The 17,226-nt window shown below is 34.5% G+C and overlaps 1 protein-coding gene across 4 annotated transcripts in view; it reads right to left on the bottom strand.

Moving 5' to 3' along the window:
• Window positions 1-17,226, bottom strand: part of LOC137654766 (nuclear distribution protein nudE homolog 1-like) — a 166,511-nt gene that overhangs the window by 30,473 nt on the left and 118,812 nt on the right. For all 4 annotated transcript variants that reach the window (XM_068388701.1, XM_068388703.1, XM_068388705.1 and 1 more), the window contains exons 4-5: window positions 9,573-9,721; window positions 3,998-4,134 (exon numbers count right to left, since the gene is read on the bottom strand). In XM_068388701.1, the coding sequence (XP_068244802.1) occupies window positions 3,998-4,134; window positions 9,573-9,721 (286 nt within the window). The remainder of the gene's footprint in view (window positions 1-3,997; window positions 4,135-9,572; window positions 9,722-17,226) is intronic.

Below are 17,226 nucleotides of genomic sequence, written 5' to 3' on the forward strand. Positions count from 1 at the left end.
ATTTCATTACAGTATTATGTTAATCAATATAAGTATTTATATGTAGTCCTGAAAACCCATTATGGTAAGCACAGAAGGTCCTCAACTCACAAACTTAATTGGTTCCAAGAAGCTGTTTGGAAGTCAAATTTTGTTGGATTTAGGCCTAGTGTAGGCAGAACCTGAATCCCATGCCTACGATTTCTAGCTACAAAAGACAACAAATAGTCATGTTTCATTTGAAATAGATATTAGTTTATTTCAAATGTCATTTTACTTACTGTATCAAATGATATAAGATTGTTTTATTACAGTATTTCTTTATCTTTGTTATTTTTAGTTGGATTTGTGTTTGTACCTCTTGAATGTTTGTAAGTATGGGACCTTCTGTATGAACAAGGTTCTATTAGGCAATACATGACAAGCGTTGATAAAAAAGTTTAAACGAGAAGGTATAAGAAAGAATAGTTGAACATTTAGAGCAAATAAGTGCAACATATCTAAAGCAAATTATAGTGATAGCAGGGTAAAAAATCATTTAGTAAAATGCGGCAAAGTTTTGCTAAGGTCCAGCATCATACCCAAGTGACAAAATCCCTTAATGATTAATTCTATACCGCAGTTAAGGTTACTTGCAACAAGACATCATCATCTACAAACTGTACAATTTTATTTCTACTCCAACATTCAAATCGCAAGTCAAGACCATATGTCAATAAGTTAACATGAGGAATACTAGACAAGATACCTTTGGCCTCATTATAAATGCAATTTACAATAACACTTTGTTGTTAATAAGTAAAGCTACAAAAAAATGTATTATTAATAACAACATTACTTATTTCTATGAATCTCAACTGAGGTTTAAATGGTTTCCTATTTGAAGTTAGCTAGTTGACGAGGGCTCCCACAGAATTTAAAATTTTCAATTTTTTCCCACATAAATAGTCTTACACCCTAGTATCATATTGGGCCTTTATGGTGGTGTATGGCAACGAGTGAGGTTTAGGTACTTATTTTCAATCTACACGTTGTTAGCGACTCCATCTTTCTTTCTCCGTGGATTCAGGCGTTACAGCAAAATTTAAAACTTTCCATTTTTCCTCAAATAAATAGCCTTACCCCCAGTATCATATTGGGCCTTTATGGTTGAACGAGGCTTATGTACGTTATTTTCAGTCTACACGTCGTTAGCGGCAGATTCGGGTTTAGAGCTTTTGATGCAAGTGCTAGTTAGCTTTACCTTAGTTGGGATATCTACTTCTGTCTTTGATAAGAGTTCATATGATTTGTCAAAAGTCGTTGGCAACAATGTGCTTCATTGCCCATAACACTCGAGTTACAGTTCATTGAAGTTTGTTGGTTTTGAAATTAATCTAACCAGACCACTCAGCTCCCATGCAGCCAGCAGAAAGGATTTTTTCTTTCAAAAGGAAGATTGTTAATTACATTTTACCTAATATATAGCTGCTTCATAAAAATTTTAAAATTTAAGTTTTAAAATAAAAACCTTAAAAAATAATTCTTTAATTTGTTTGGAATACTTTGTTATTCCTTAGATGAATGAGACCATAGCAGTCATTGCTAGATGTTTTAAACAGTACGTCTACATTTTTATCTCTTGATATTTATAGTTAACATAACTCTGTCGCTTTAATTCCCTAAATCTTACCATTTTATCTATTGTAAGACATCAGTGACGTCATAGAAATGGTAATGAATATTTTTGGTTTAGAAATACTTCTATTTAATACAGATTTTACTGTTTTATAAGCATCTTCATTCCCTTAAATGCTTATGAGCAGTAACCAATAAAGTACAATATGTATGCAAACTTCATTCAATCTATAAGTATTTGATATACTGTACTGGAAAGACCTATTTTTAAGAGGCATAACATTTTCTCTACTATATTTTTTCAATAAGTAAAGATCAGAAGCTTTGTGGACCTATATTTTTAAATTTCCAGCAGCAAAAGTGGTTGCAGACAATTCTTCTATGACAAACGGCTATATCATAATTACAGTATCAGGATGTATGATCTGATCCCCTTTCCCTTCCATGCCAGGCTGGTTTGCAATGAGCGATGAGACTCAAACATCCCACCATCACCAATCCGCAGTGGCCAGCATGATGATGAAAACTACAAATCCCAGACACGAATAAAGATATATCTGAAGCCTTTGCCCTGCAGCGGACTATAAATGGCTGCAGTTGTTAATCAGATCACTTGGATAGAATACTTACTTCTAATAGGGATAGCTAAAGGCATTTGCCTTCAATATGTAAATTTAAATTATTTTCATATAATGCATTACTGTACAGTACTTTAGGAATTTAATAACCAAATAAAACAGATAAGATCAATATTCTGACAAAATTTCCTTAACCGATTGAAGTTTGAAAATTCATATCAAATAAACATATCTGATGTGAATTTAACTTCTACGCTAAAAAATTTATTCATAGATGGATTAGGTCATGCAGGCTATTCACAGTACATATTTGTGGGTCAATCAATTACGACTATACTTAGAAGAGATAGAAATACTTCAATACGGTGTTCTCTGTTTACTGTGATCATTATTACTACTACTGTATTACTATTAGGTATTTAAACTAGATGCGCAGTATAACAAAATGCAATAAGAGTGCATGCTCAAATGGTTTGTCTTTATTTAGAATAATTTATCTAAATTGCATTTCCCTAAAAATTGGAAGTCTGAATGTTGAAAAGTTCCAACAAAATATCCTTAAATGGTTTCTTTCTACTGCTAGTTTATTTTGTCAAAGTGTGCTCAACTGAAGAGTATTGATAGGAATTAGATGCATACTGATTTGTGCAATGTGGATTATTCATTACACATCAATAGGCAAGACAAGTCTCACACAAGATGGCATTGCTTTACTTTTAAGTGATGCCCTCTATTTTAAAGTACATACAGTACTGTTACATTGCTTCAGTTATTTACAATGCTTCCAGAAGGCTACAATCGCTGCCAAATCTTATCTCAGCCTCTATGACTTTTACAACAGTTCGAAAACACTAAAACTACTACCAGATCTTTTTCTGGAATGTTACGTAACATAGGAAATCGACTTTTATATGTACTGATGGCTCCCAATCCGATGCTGGCATTGGATTTGGAGTATATAGCCATGCTTTTAATTGTAGAGGTGAACTTCCTCTAACAGCTTCCATATTTACAGCCGAACTATATCGCATACTAACCGCTGTTGAAAAATAGGACTGGATGAAAGAAATTAACTACTAGTAAAATGTAACACTTCCACGATTGAGGGCCAATCCTAACAATTAACTAGCCAATCTCTTGTTTAATTTCTTATTACATTGTTATTATTACTAGTCAAGCTCCAACCCTGGTTGGAACTGCAGAATGTGAAACCCTACACACAATAGGGAAAGCAGCCCATTACTAAGACAAAAAAAAAAAAAAAAAAAAAAAAAGAGAGAGAGAGAGAGAGAGAGAGAGAGAGAGAGAGAGAGAGAGAGAGAGAGAGAGAGAGAGAGAGAGAGAGAGAGAGAGAGAGAGAGAGAGAGAGACTTGCTGCTTCAAAAACGCAACCTGTACAAGCAAATTAAGATTCTTCTTAAAGATATAGTAAGCCCACAATTGGAATCAATAAGAATTATATGCTGTACACTATATAATAAATTATATATACGCTGTATATACAAAATTATATACAGTATATTGAAGTTTATTTAAAGTTTTCTTTGCATACATTACAGGTTAGTAGGCTATAGGAAAACCTGCTATAAAACTTGGCACAGATATGGGTAACACCCACCATCAATATTACGGCACTTGAGGGGTTACAGACTCCTCGACTCACACAGAACATAGAATTCATGAGGCTTTCTACAACTGAACAGCAGTACACAGCAAATCTTAATGCAAATAAAACTTTGCTTGGAACAGGATATGAATATCTCGAGAAAAGAAGCCATAAAATTCTCTAAAACTGCACTTTGCCAGAACTTTCCCATCCTTACCTCTTGCTTCATCTTTCAGTCTCTGAACCATCACTTTCAATGCTTCTTTCTCATCTAACTCGGATTCTAGGAACGCATTTCTTTCTATTGCTAAATTTAACCTGGTTTCAAAGTCCTCCAAGGATGTCACTGTAGCTCTGAAAAGAATGAATACAATTGTTACAGTTTTGAAAAAGTTCTTATAATACATTGCTATATGTATTCATTGAGTAAAAGACCATAACTCTTCTAAATAAGGCTAAAGTACTGTTTTTAAGATACATATTTCCAAAACAAACCATAATAATGATGTCTACTTCATTGCTGCAATGCCAGTCACATCTTATTCAATTCAACACTAAATAAGCCTCGAAAAATATTTGTATATTTCCTATGCAGATACAAACTTTAGAGTCATTTATATGGGTTTAATCCCAAGTTATTTTGATACGACTAGAAATAAAAAAGTACATAACTGGCAATCCTGTATGGTTACCAGCCCTAACTCAACACTGGGCAGTGGACTCCCATCATTCTCCTTCTGGTCGCTGACACTGATGGTTCTCCAATGCTACAATCACGACTCCATGCTTGATATCAAAATGGCCTTTTCACTCTTCAGTGTAATTATGAACACGAGTGTTTCTTTTTAGGTAATAAGCGGACTTGCCTCAGCCTTGAAGACCATGCATGTGGAATCTCCATGAGCTAGGTCACGGTAGATCCAGCACCCATTATACCTGAACTGCTATGGTAATCGATGTTCGTTTGATTCACCTCATGATTTTTGCAGGGAATGGCAGCCCTCCCAGCAGGAGAAGTATCATACCCATCGGAAGAAGAAGGCTAAGAGGGATAACTTTCCAATACTATCGACAACAAAGCATTCTACTGTGCTACTTCAAACTAGTGAATCCCTTGGCTTTATTCTCCCAGTCTCCGTAGATTTACAATTTATTTATCAGTGTGGCCAATTTCCCCCATTTAATCTTTTCCTGCTTTTGTAATTTATTAATTGTTAATTAGTTTTATTTCTTTATTTCCTTTTCTCACTGGTCTATTTTCCCTGTTGGAGCCCTCGGGTTTATAGCATTCTGCTTTCCAAATAGAGTTGTAGCTTGGCAAGTAAGCCTCTATTTTTCACCTGATGCTACACAGCTGGGAACCTGTGCTCCAACCATCCGAACTACGAAATTACTGGGAGTACTCCAAAGTACTTATTTGTTTTGCATTTTCACTCAGTGACATTCCTTATATCTCAGGCTGGGTTTTCCTTCTGTTTAGATATGTATTCCAAGTTAATATTTGTTTACTATTTTTTTTCAACCTTATGATGTCATCAAATTTTTACATTAAGTTTTCTGCTCATTTTTACGTTACGTTCTCTGCTGTGTTTTTTTCTATTTAATTCTTCAAATCTATTTCCTTAAATTCAATTCACATAAATTATTATTTTTCATCCTTGCAGCAAATGTTTTTATGTTGAACAGGCTGACATAAGTCTTTTTAATTTATATAGGAAATATCTTTAAATTTCATTAATTATTAACTATTTCTCATTTATTCATTTCATTATTTCCTTTCCTCACTGAGCTATTTTTCCCCGTTGGAGCCCTTGGGCTTATAGCATCCTGCTTTTCCAACTACAGTTGTAGCTTAGCTAATAATAAAATCAATATTGTGAGTGATGTAACTTTATTTATGTTTGACCTTTTAGCATACTCATGTTTTATGTAAGCATGAGGGATGTGGCCAAGTGTTAGCATTCCTATCTTGGAGGTCTAAAATTATTCATCGTATTTATCATATGGTTGCTTCATGGCATATCTTCATGACCAGCTTTTAGTCTTCCAGTAAGGAAGGGGGGTTTTATCCAATTATTATTATTATTACTACTACTTCAGCCAATGAAGTAGGGAGGTGATTATGTTCCCGTCCCTGTTTGTTTGTGAGTGAACAACTTCCTGGCAACAATTTTACTCAGAGTTGGTGAAATTTCCAGGGATTAATTGTTATGTTGAGACGTCGAAGTGATTCAATTTTGAAAGTCCAAGGTCAAAGATCAAGGCCGAGCAAAACGTCAAGAAATAAAATGCCGTGGCGGAGGTCTGTGCTCTACGGAGTGCCCTCTAGTTGTTGTTATTATTACTAGGTAAGCTACAACCTTAGTTGTAAAAGCAGGAAGCTATAAGGCCAAGGGCTCCATCGGGGAAAAATAGCCCAGTGAGGACAGAAAATATGGAAATAAATAAACTATAAGAGAAATAATGAACAATCAAAATAACTTATTATAAGAACAGTAACAACATTGAAATATATCATAAATAAACTATAAAAAGAGACATGTCAGCCTGTTCAACATGAAAACATTCAGTAGAAGTTTGAATTTTTGAAGTTCTCTATTTGGATAAGGATCCCCATTTTCAATGTGTATATTATTGAGAACAGTAGCAATCCCCCAAAAGATGTGTCATGCGAAAGGATCAAATGCTGAACCTAAGGTTCTTTAACAACCAAAGGTGGACTTAAAAGCCTTGTTCCTCCAAGTCTTCTGTTCAGGCTTTTCTGATTTCTGCACTGGGGGCAGGAATTGAAAGGCAAGTCCGGATAATTAATACTGTATCATTAATAACTTTGCAGATCATGCATATACAGTAGTTCATCTCCCTCAACAATTATCGTCACTTTAGCGAAGGGGAACAGTGATGGAAACAGGTCCACGTTGAGACTGTAACATTTTTAGCCAAAGTCCTTCATGGAGACCAGTCCACGGATTCAATCACTGGCAAGTGGGCTACTTTAAAACTACAGTAGTAATAGTCTTCAGCAGTAACATGTGCAACTGAGCTAACCTGCATAGGAGCCACAAACTTTCAAAAGTGAGGCACCTAGAAAAGGTAGCCCAAACATTATCTACTTTAAACTTAATCTAGATGTGTAGTCATGTAGATTGAGAAGAGCATACATTGCACTACAAGAAAAAACTAATCTTAAGATCCTGGAACATAAGGATTCCCCAAGATCAGACTGCTAATGAGCTAAAAGACCACCCAGGAGAACTTTATAATAGTTTCTAACAACCACCAAGTTCAAAGTCTATATAGCAGAATGTATCCTAACTCCTCTCTATGGAGCAGACACCAAGACTAGACATGATGCTATCACAAGCCATACTCACTAAATGCCAACTACACTGGGCATGTGATCCGTATGCTTGACGTTTTGCTGCCATAAATTTTAAACAAACATGTAAAAAAAGTCACCACAGACTTTGTGAAAGAAGAGATACAAAAGATCAAATCAACTAAACCTTAAAGGAATGGAACGCTTCAACAAATAACCTGAAAACCATTGCTAACAACTGTGTTATCTATAGAATAAGCATCAGCAAAGAGGTTACTGCCTAGAGCTAGGTCACACAGCACATAGCCTATCACCTTAAAAAGGCTGTGAAATGCCAGACAAGAGGAGATTGTTGGATGGAGGGGGAGTTGGCTGATTCCCCCTCTCAAAATCGCCTTCACTCACAACAACAACACGTGACTTGACGTCACTGTGACATCACGTAAACAACTCGTTTCTTCAGTAATTATCACTATATTGCATATTTACTTATCATAAACAAATCTCTTCATGCCTTTCTCACAATCTTCTCCATATACAGTATCTATATACCAACCCTTTCTAATAATTCTGTACTTCTTCACTTAATAACCTTTCAACTATTATACTGTACTATTCTAAATTCTCTTACTTAGAATAAGTCAAGAATTGGTCTGACAAGCCATAGCAATGCAAACATATAGTGGGAGCAGTAGCATTAACATATGACATTTCCTTATTGTTCAATCATCATCTACACAAAAACTTTACTACCATTGGATGTACTCTACGTCCCGAGATTCCTACTGCCTTCGACACTAATGGACATATTTTACGTCCAGTAATTACCAGTTTGTCTCTCTCTCTTTAATCATTCGTATGTGTGAATATTTCACAATAAATTACAAGAAGTTTTAATCAATGAGAAGGAAATTTATTTAGCTATATGACAAAAAAGAATGTAAAGTCTTAATCTCCAATAAAATTTGTGCAAAGATGAGTCAAGTAAGACGTCCAAAATAAAAAAGGACTTCATTCATTAATTAGGGGTTTGCACTCAAAGGATTTAATGTTGTCAATAGCTACAATAGCTATTACTTAGCTGAAGGCAAACTCGTGCTCTTTGATTTTGTACTTCTAAAGAATCGTTTAGTTATCGACACTGCCTTCAATCTTCCACAGCACCATATACTGTATTTACACGAGGAACAGAAGCATATATTTACAATAGGATCCAAAGCATATAATTAGACTAAGAATAGAAGCGTACATTTAAACTAAGGACAAAAGCATATATCTAAACTAAAGATAGAAGCATACTGTATATCTAAACTAAGGACAGAAGCATATATCTAAACTAGAGTAGGAACAGAAGCTTATATTTAAACCAAGGACAGAAGCATACATTTAAACTAGGGACAGAAGCATATATCTAAACTAAGGACAGAAGCATACATCTAAATTAGAGTAGGAACAGAAGCACATATCTAAACTATGGACAGAAGCATAAATTTATCCGACAGTAGGAACAGAAGCATGCATCTACACTAGGAAAAGCATAAATTTACACTAAGAACAGAAGCATACATTTATACTAGGAACAGAAGCATGCATCTACACTAGGAAAAGAAGCATAAATTTACACTAAGAACAGAAGCATACATTTATACTAGGAACAGAAGCATGCATCCACACTAGGAAAAGCATAAATTTACACTAAGAACAGAAGCATAATTTTACACTAAGAACAGAAGCATGCATCTACACTAGGAAAATAAGCATAAATTTACACTAAGAACAGAAGCATACATTTATACTAGGAACAGAAGCATGCAGCTACACTAGGAAAAGCATAAATTTACACTAAGAACAGAAGCATACATTTAGACTAGGGACAGAAGCATACTTTTACATTTGAAGCAGAAACATAGAGCACTGTATCTACTCTGGGAACAGAAGCAATTATTGTATATTCACTTGGAACAGGAGCATACATTTACACCAGGATAAAGCATGCATTTATACTAGAAAGGGAAAGATACACTTACACAATGAATAGAAGCATTCATTCACAACAGGAACAGAAGCATATATCTACACTAACACAGAAGCATACATCAACACTAGAAACAGAAGCATACATCTACACTAGAAACAGAAGCATACATCTACACTAAAGAGAGAAGCATACATTCATTCTTGAGACAGAAGCATACACCTACACTAGAAACAGAAGCATACTTTCCCACTAGAAACAAAAGCATACATTTACACTAAGAACAGCACATATCTACACTAAGAGCAGAAGCATGCATTTATACTAGAAACAGATACATTCACACTAGGAACAGAAATATAAACTGTATTTATCCTAGGAAATGAAGCATACACAAACAATAGGAACAGCAACACACATCAACAGAAAAAAATGAGAACAATTTGAAACCACACAACCATTTCGAAGTGATTTAAAAAAGTTATCTCAACTGCATACCTCTTGGCTCTCTCCAAATCATCATTGGCCTGTTCTAGTTCCCTTATATACCGAGTTAGGTCTTCCTTGATCGTTTTTATCTCATTCAGTTCGACTTGTAATGCTTGGACTTGGTTGTGGAATTCGTTGTGTACTCTTTCGTATCGTTCCTGCAAAATAGAAAAGGATGATTATCATAATATACTAAATAAAAAATCATTTACAGTACCTGAATTCTGTATCTAATTCATTTTAACAGCTTTGAAAAAGGATTTCATTTTAATACCCTGAAATAACCACAGTTCATTGGGTTTGATTCTATACTAATAAATTTCATTTACAATACCTATACTCTCTCTCTAATTCATTTCAACAGCTCCGAAAGAGGATTTCATACAATGACATAACCACAGTTTATTGATTTTGAATACCTTCAAGGGTCAATGTGATTAGATAATTCTATATATCACAGAAAGAGTATCATTCTTGTAAAATAAAAAGGGATGATCATTATAACATACTAACTAAAAATAGGAAATTTCATTTGCTCTCTCTCTCTCTCTCTCTCTCTCTCTCTCTCTCTCTCTCTCTCTCTCTCTCTCTCTCTCTCTCTCTCTCTCTCTCTCTCTCTCAATTGTTTGAACAGTTATGAAACCGGATTTCATACTTTGCTTTAACCACAGTTTATTGGTTTTGAATTGCTACTAAATATTCTTTAAAAAAGTAACAACACCAAAACATATTTCATATATAACCTATAAAAAGAATTACGTCAGCCTGTTAATGAAAAACATTTGCTGCAAGTTTGAACTTAAGTTTCAACTACTTATTGATTTTTCAGTTCTTACTCTATCCAATTCTCCCCGGCTAACACAAACTCTTACTCGCTTTCAATGTCAGCTCAGGAAAATGCAGCAGTAACTGGTAAGTCTGATAGCAGACATAATCAATAAAACTTGTCTCTCAACTCCGTTCAACACTCCGACTTAGTCATCAGCGAACAGGATTAATGGCTTATCCAAAGACGTGTTTTACCCTACAATTATTTGAAACAGTTCACAGTGACGCATTAGGAACCAGAGGGGCAGTCGGTAGAGAGCATACCTTCGCCATGCCAAGAAGTCTTATTTTGCTCTTAATTCCACTGCGTACTTGTACTTCGATGAATTCCCTTCAAAATCTAATGTCCATCAAGTTTCGTTGAAATTGGTTCACTTGCTTTTGCGAAATGTTCACAAACACATCAATAAACTAACAATATTTTACATTTACTTAACATTACAATTACTTTCAAAGTGAAGCTGCGTACTTATACTTTGATGTACTTTATCCAAAGTGTTACAGATTCATCCTTGAGTCATACCCAACATGACTACCAAATTTAGTTAAAATCGGTACAGTAGTTTTCGTGTAAAGTTCCTCACAAAAAAAGACAGACAGACATGGGTGAATAGATACCCTTTGCAAAATCTTAGATTCTGGCGAAAACAATAAAGGACAGACTTTGATTCAAACCGTATCCAAACAATAATCTGACTCCTGCCCAGCATCAAAACATAACAGTTAAAGATTTGATAAGATAGAGGATATAACCAGCTTCCACAGATTTCCAGTTTGATCAGAAATACCAATATTTGAAGAGACTTGTCTCCTGAACTAGGCGTATTTCGATACTATTATTCTTTTCGGCGATATTACTACAACTTTTCATCTTTCATTTGTTTTCTGATTATTACTATTATCATTATTATTATTATTATTATTATCATTATTATTATTAATTATTATTACTATTATCAATTATTATTATCTATTATTATAATTATTATCATCATCATCATCATCATCATTATTATTATTATTATTATTATTATTATTATTACTTGCGAAGCTACAACCCTACTTGGAAAAAAAAGATGCTATAAGCTCAAAGGCCCCAACAGGGACAATAGCCCAGTGAGGAAAGGCAACAATGAAAAATAAAATATCTTAAGAACAATAACATTAAAATAAATATTTCCTACATGAACTATAAAAATTTTTAAAACAAAAGGAAGAGAAATAAGATAGAATAGTGTGCCCGAGTGTACCCTTAAGCAAGAGAACTCTAATCCATAAAAAAATACTGTCGTTTGATATGACAACAGCATAGTAAGCTAGTCTGGTGCAATGCCTTCTACATTTTCTTCAGCTGCAATATCAGTCTTATAAAAACAATACGATTTCAAGAATTGACAAATAAGAAATATTTTGTTTCAGACGAAACTGAAGACTTTCTTCTCTAATTGTTTCAATAATATGGGTTTAAATATAAACACCAGTTATGCAGAGTGAAATCTTATTTCAATTGTTCATTACTTCTCTTGTAGTTTATTTACTTCCTTATTTCCTTTCCTTACTGTGTTATTTTTTCCTGTTGCAGCCCTTTGGGCTAATAGCATCCTACTTTTCCAATTAGGATTGTAGCTCACCTAGTAATAATAATAATAATAATAATAATAAATCTTCTACGCCTATTAATGCAAAAGGCCATGGTTAGATTTCGTCAGTCGTCTCTATCTTGAGCTGTTAATTCAATTCTTCAATTAAAAAATGATGATGATAATAATAATAATAATAATTAGAGCAATAATAATAAGTCTCCTCCTACGCCTATTAACGCAAAGGGACTCTGTTAGATTTCGCCAGTCGTCTCTATCTTGAGCTTTTAATTCAATAACATTAATAATAACTGATTTTTTTGTAGGGTTTCCTTACAGGTTAATTATAGAGAAAAAAGGTGTCCCCAAGAAAAGTTCAACGCTAGGCCAGCCACTTGGGGTGACAACACATCTTACTCAGTCAGGTGGAGTTATTGGTTGTCCAGCCGTGTTAACATAGGGTATATTATGATAGGATAGTTTCTTTAATTTTTTGGGATAAATCATTTGCTTCTAATACAATCATAAGAAAAATAACTTATAATTTACGTTACATTTAAATAACACAGGCAAAAGAGTCTCTCTCTCTCTCTCTCTCTCTCTCTCTCTCTCTCTCTCTCTCTCTCTCTCTCTCTCTCTCGAACGTGCAAGTTAAGCTACCAAAAAAGTAGGCTTTATATTGCACCAAAGACTTTGTTTACAAAGACCAAGTAGTTCCATTTTCTCCCACCAGGCGTCTTGGGGGCCTATCATGTTTCCAAGGGTGGGACAGTTCCCATCACTCAGCCTAAAACAGCTCTCCCACATAACTACCTTTCCTTTGCACCTGGCAAGGCAAACTGGTAGAACAGTAACATGATACCCACTGACATCAGACTTGCGTATTATTATTATTATTATTATTATTACTTGCTAAGGTAGTTTATTTTTTCTTGTTTCCTTTCCTCACTGGGGTATTTTTCCTGTTGGAGCCCCTGGGCTTATAGCATCCTGCTTTTTCAATTATTATTATTATTATTGTTATTTGCTAAGCTACTTTATTTTTTCCTTGTTTCCTTTCCTCACTGGGCTATTTTTCCTTGTTGGAGTCCCTGAGCTTATAGCATCCTGCTTTTCCAACTAGGGTTGTAGCTTGGCAAGTAGTAATAATAATAATAATAATAATAATACAACTTTAGTTGGAAAAGCAGAATGCTATAAGCCCAGGGGTCCCAACAGGGAAAATAGCCCAGTGAGGTAAAGAAACAAGTAAAAATAAAATATTTCAAGAACAGTAACATTAGAATAAATATTTCCTTTAGAAACTACAAAAACCTTAACAAAACAAGAAGAAGAAGAATTAGATAGAATAGTGTGCCCGAGAGCACCCTCAAGAAAGAGAACTCTAACTCAAGACAGTGGAAAATCATGGTAGAGACTATGACACTACACAACACACATTTAGTTTTGGTACCAAAAACGTCCACAAGCAGACAATCTGGATAGTTTTCAACAATATAATAATTCTTTTTTTAATTTCGCACTCCCCAAGAGAGATTAGTTCACCAAACGTACAAATGGGCTCCACAAAGTGCTACAAAAGTTGGAAGACACAGGCCTACATGGCTGAGTACTATGAAGCGTGAAGTAGATGATGAGGAATGGAGTACTGAATTAAACATTGAATAAAGACGACTTACGAAATCTAACCGAGCCCCTTTCCGTGAATAGGCGGAAGATAATAATAATATGCGTCCCGAGAATATATAATAAGCTCCCACTAGACATTCGAAAGATTGGAGACATTATTAAGGCTTTCAAGAGGAAACTGAAGATTTTCTTGTTCCCTACGTACTTCGATAGTGTGGATTTAACAATAAACGAGCGATATGCAGTGTGAAGTGTTGAATGCTTTCGAGCGAACATGATAAAATGACTGGAGGCCCTGTAGAGTATAGGGTTCCCCTGCTGTATAGGACCAGAAAAGCAACCCTTAAAGTAAAAGTTAAAAGTATACAATAACAAATTTTACAGATAAACGCAAAGGTATGTTTGCGTGCGTGTGTGCGTGCCTTGAATCTCACTCTGTATGTGTTGCGTCATTCGACCTTAATTGGGTAATATGCTACAATTTAAACTAGTGCGTTCAGCGCTATCGCTTCGACCGTGTCAAGCTGTACTTGCGCAGTTTTTTTTATACCTTCAATCATCAATGACGAATAGGCAACAAAAACTTGTATATATTAAAATACATCAAAATATATGAAAGCAATGACTTGGGCAATCTTGATAATATAATTTTAATAACTTTTTTTTTTTTTTCAAAATTTACAACTTCAGAAGTTCAAACATTCAGAAATGATTTTATGATTGACAGGGTGACATAAGTCTCTTTTTATGGTTTATTTATGAAAGAATGTTACTGTTCTTAAAATGTTATTTTAATTGTTCATTACTTCTCTTGCAGTTTATCTATTTCCTTTCCTCACTGGGGTATTTTTCCTTATTGGGGCCCTTGGAGTTACAACAATAAATAATAATAACAATAATAAGAACAACAATTATAATAATAACACAAGCCCTAAACATCACATAGTGACTTATGATTTAAGACTATTATAAGTCCTGTGCCCTGTCATTAGCAACCAAAGAGTATATAAAAATCCCTCAAACTTCTGGAATAAAAATGAAAAGTTCACAAGAAATGTATATAAAAAAATAAAATCTACATCTTGACAGCTAAATCGTGTGTTCCCATTACCAAACTGACCATGAAAATGAATAATTCTATGAAAAATAGAAATCTAGAGCAACCAAGAAAGCGTAATCCTGACGCCATAATTCCCTTCTCTTACGCAATATAAACGACGATGGAATCTTATAAGGCGCGAAATACGACTCCGCTCTACGACTGAATACGTCTTCTAGAGTTAATACCCTATGGCGTCAGGCGATTGGAACTTTGAAACACACGATACATACTATATATATATATATATATATATATATATATATATATATATATATATATATATATATATATATATATATATGTGTGTGTGTGTGTGTGTGTGTGTGTCTGTGTGTGTGTGTCTACGGTAATATGCATTAGCAATGATAAAGAAAGCTGGAAAATATATAGAATGGAAAGTTTAAAAAGATAAATATTCACATGACCGACTAACTTCTGATCAATTAACCAATCATGATCAGGCCAACAAAACACGAAAGCTTAGCTCTGCAATACAGTCTATTAACATTACTTCGTTAATGACAAGAGAACAATCACTCCATGTCCTTTTTATAGTCTTCGTGCTTACTGAAGTCTGCTGCAAAATAATACATTTTTATCTTGTGTAGTACATTACGAAGTACGTTACTATGTTCAGTAGCGGTACCTTTTGAAATCATGATTTAAATAACCAACTTTTGCAGAGATTTTATAATCAGTATGTATATATATATATATATATATATATATATATATATATATATATATATATATATATATATATATATATATATATATATATATATATATATATATATATATATATATATATATATAGCCTATATATATATATATATAGAGAGAGAGAGAGAGAGAGAGAGAGAGAGAGAGAGAGAGAGAGAGAGAGAGAGAGAGAGAGAGAGAGAGAGAGAGAGTTAAATGGCAGGGCAGGATTAGAAACGAAACAATAAGATATTACTCGATTGTCGTATGTGGATGAGATCATGATAAGGGGTAGATGGGTATGGTTTGGGCATGCTCTTCGTACTCCCCAAGAGAGATTAGATCAGCAAACGCTTAGCTAGACACCGCAAGGCACTAGAAGAGTTGAAAGACCCAGGCCTATGTGGTTGAGGGCTATGAAGCGTGAAGTATGAGATAATAAATGGAGAAGTATTGAATTAAAAGCTCAAGATAGTGACAACTGGTGAAATATAACCGAGGCCCTTTGCATTAGTAGGCGTATCAGGAAATTACACCCCCCCCCCACACACACACACACACACACACACACATATATATATATATATATATATATATATATATATATATATATATATATATATATATATATATATATAACCTAACCTAACCACGCCAAAGTCGGAAAAAATTATGGAAAAACCAGGGTCCATTTACCTTCACTCACAAATTGAAACAAAATATATTCAGTTACGATACAAGTTGTTCCAGGCAAAATTTGTGGACTAAAAATTCTCTCATTTGGAAATAAATCTGTTAAGAATGAAACTACAACGTCGCATGATAAAAAAATATACAAAATAATACTTTTCATCAAACAAGTTTAAGATAATAAGCAAAGAAATTCATTGGTGAGAGAGAGAGAGAGAGAGAGAGAGAGAGAGAGAGAGAGAGAGAGAGAGAGAGAGAGAGAGAGAGAGAGAATCAACTGCCGTTAGTAAGACAATAAGAGATATTCGTTTAATGTCCCCAGCTGCCCGTCAGTGACACCGGATACCACCACATTCGTCGCCCGGAATGTTCATTCAAACGCTCCTGCGTCTCGAGACCAGCTGCCCATTCAACATTCACACACACATAAAAAGAAAAAAAAATCTTCTGAATTAGGATCTCAAAGGAGTCTCTGTTTAAATATTTTGCCTGCTTGCTTAATATTTATACAGCTAGTTTGCCTAATGCCTTAATATTTATAAAGCAGCAACTATCTGAAAAATATTATTATTATTATTATTATTATCATTACTTGCTAAGCTACAACCGTAGATGGAAAAGCAGGATGCTATAAGCAGGTAGTAGCTTGGCCAGGGCACCAGCCACCCGTTGAGATACTACCACTAGAGTGTTATGGCGTCTTTTGACTGTCCAGACAGTACCACATTGTATCCTCTCTGGTTACGGTTCATTTCCCCTTTGCCTACACATACACTAATAGTCTGGCATATTCTTTACATATTCTGCTCTGTCCTCACACATCTTGCAACACTGAGAATACAAAACAATTCTTCTTCATCCAAGGGGTCTCTAGCTATGGTTAGAAGCTCTTCTAGGAGAGAGACTACAAAATAAACCATTATTCTCTAGTCTTAGGTAGTGCCATAGCCTTTGTACCATGGTCGTCCACTGTCTTGCGTTAGAATTCTCTTGCTTGAGAGTACACTTGGGCACACTATTCTATCTTATTTCTCTTCCTCTGGTTTTGTTAAAGTTTTTAAAGTTTATATAGGAGAAATTTATTTTAATGTTGTTACTGCTTCTTAAAATATTTTATTTTTCCTTGTTTCGA

Source organism: Palaemon carinicauda, chromosome 15 (genome assembly GCF_036898095.1).
Source record: "Palaemon carinicauda isolate YSFRI2023 chromosome 15, ASM3689809v2, whole genome shotgun sequence".
NCBI classification, from domain to species: domain Eukaryota; kingdom Metazoa; phylum Arthropoda; class Malacostraca; order Decapoda; family Palaemonidae; genus Palaemon; species Palaemon carinicauda.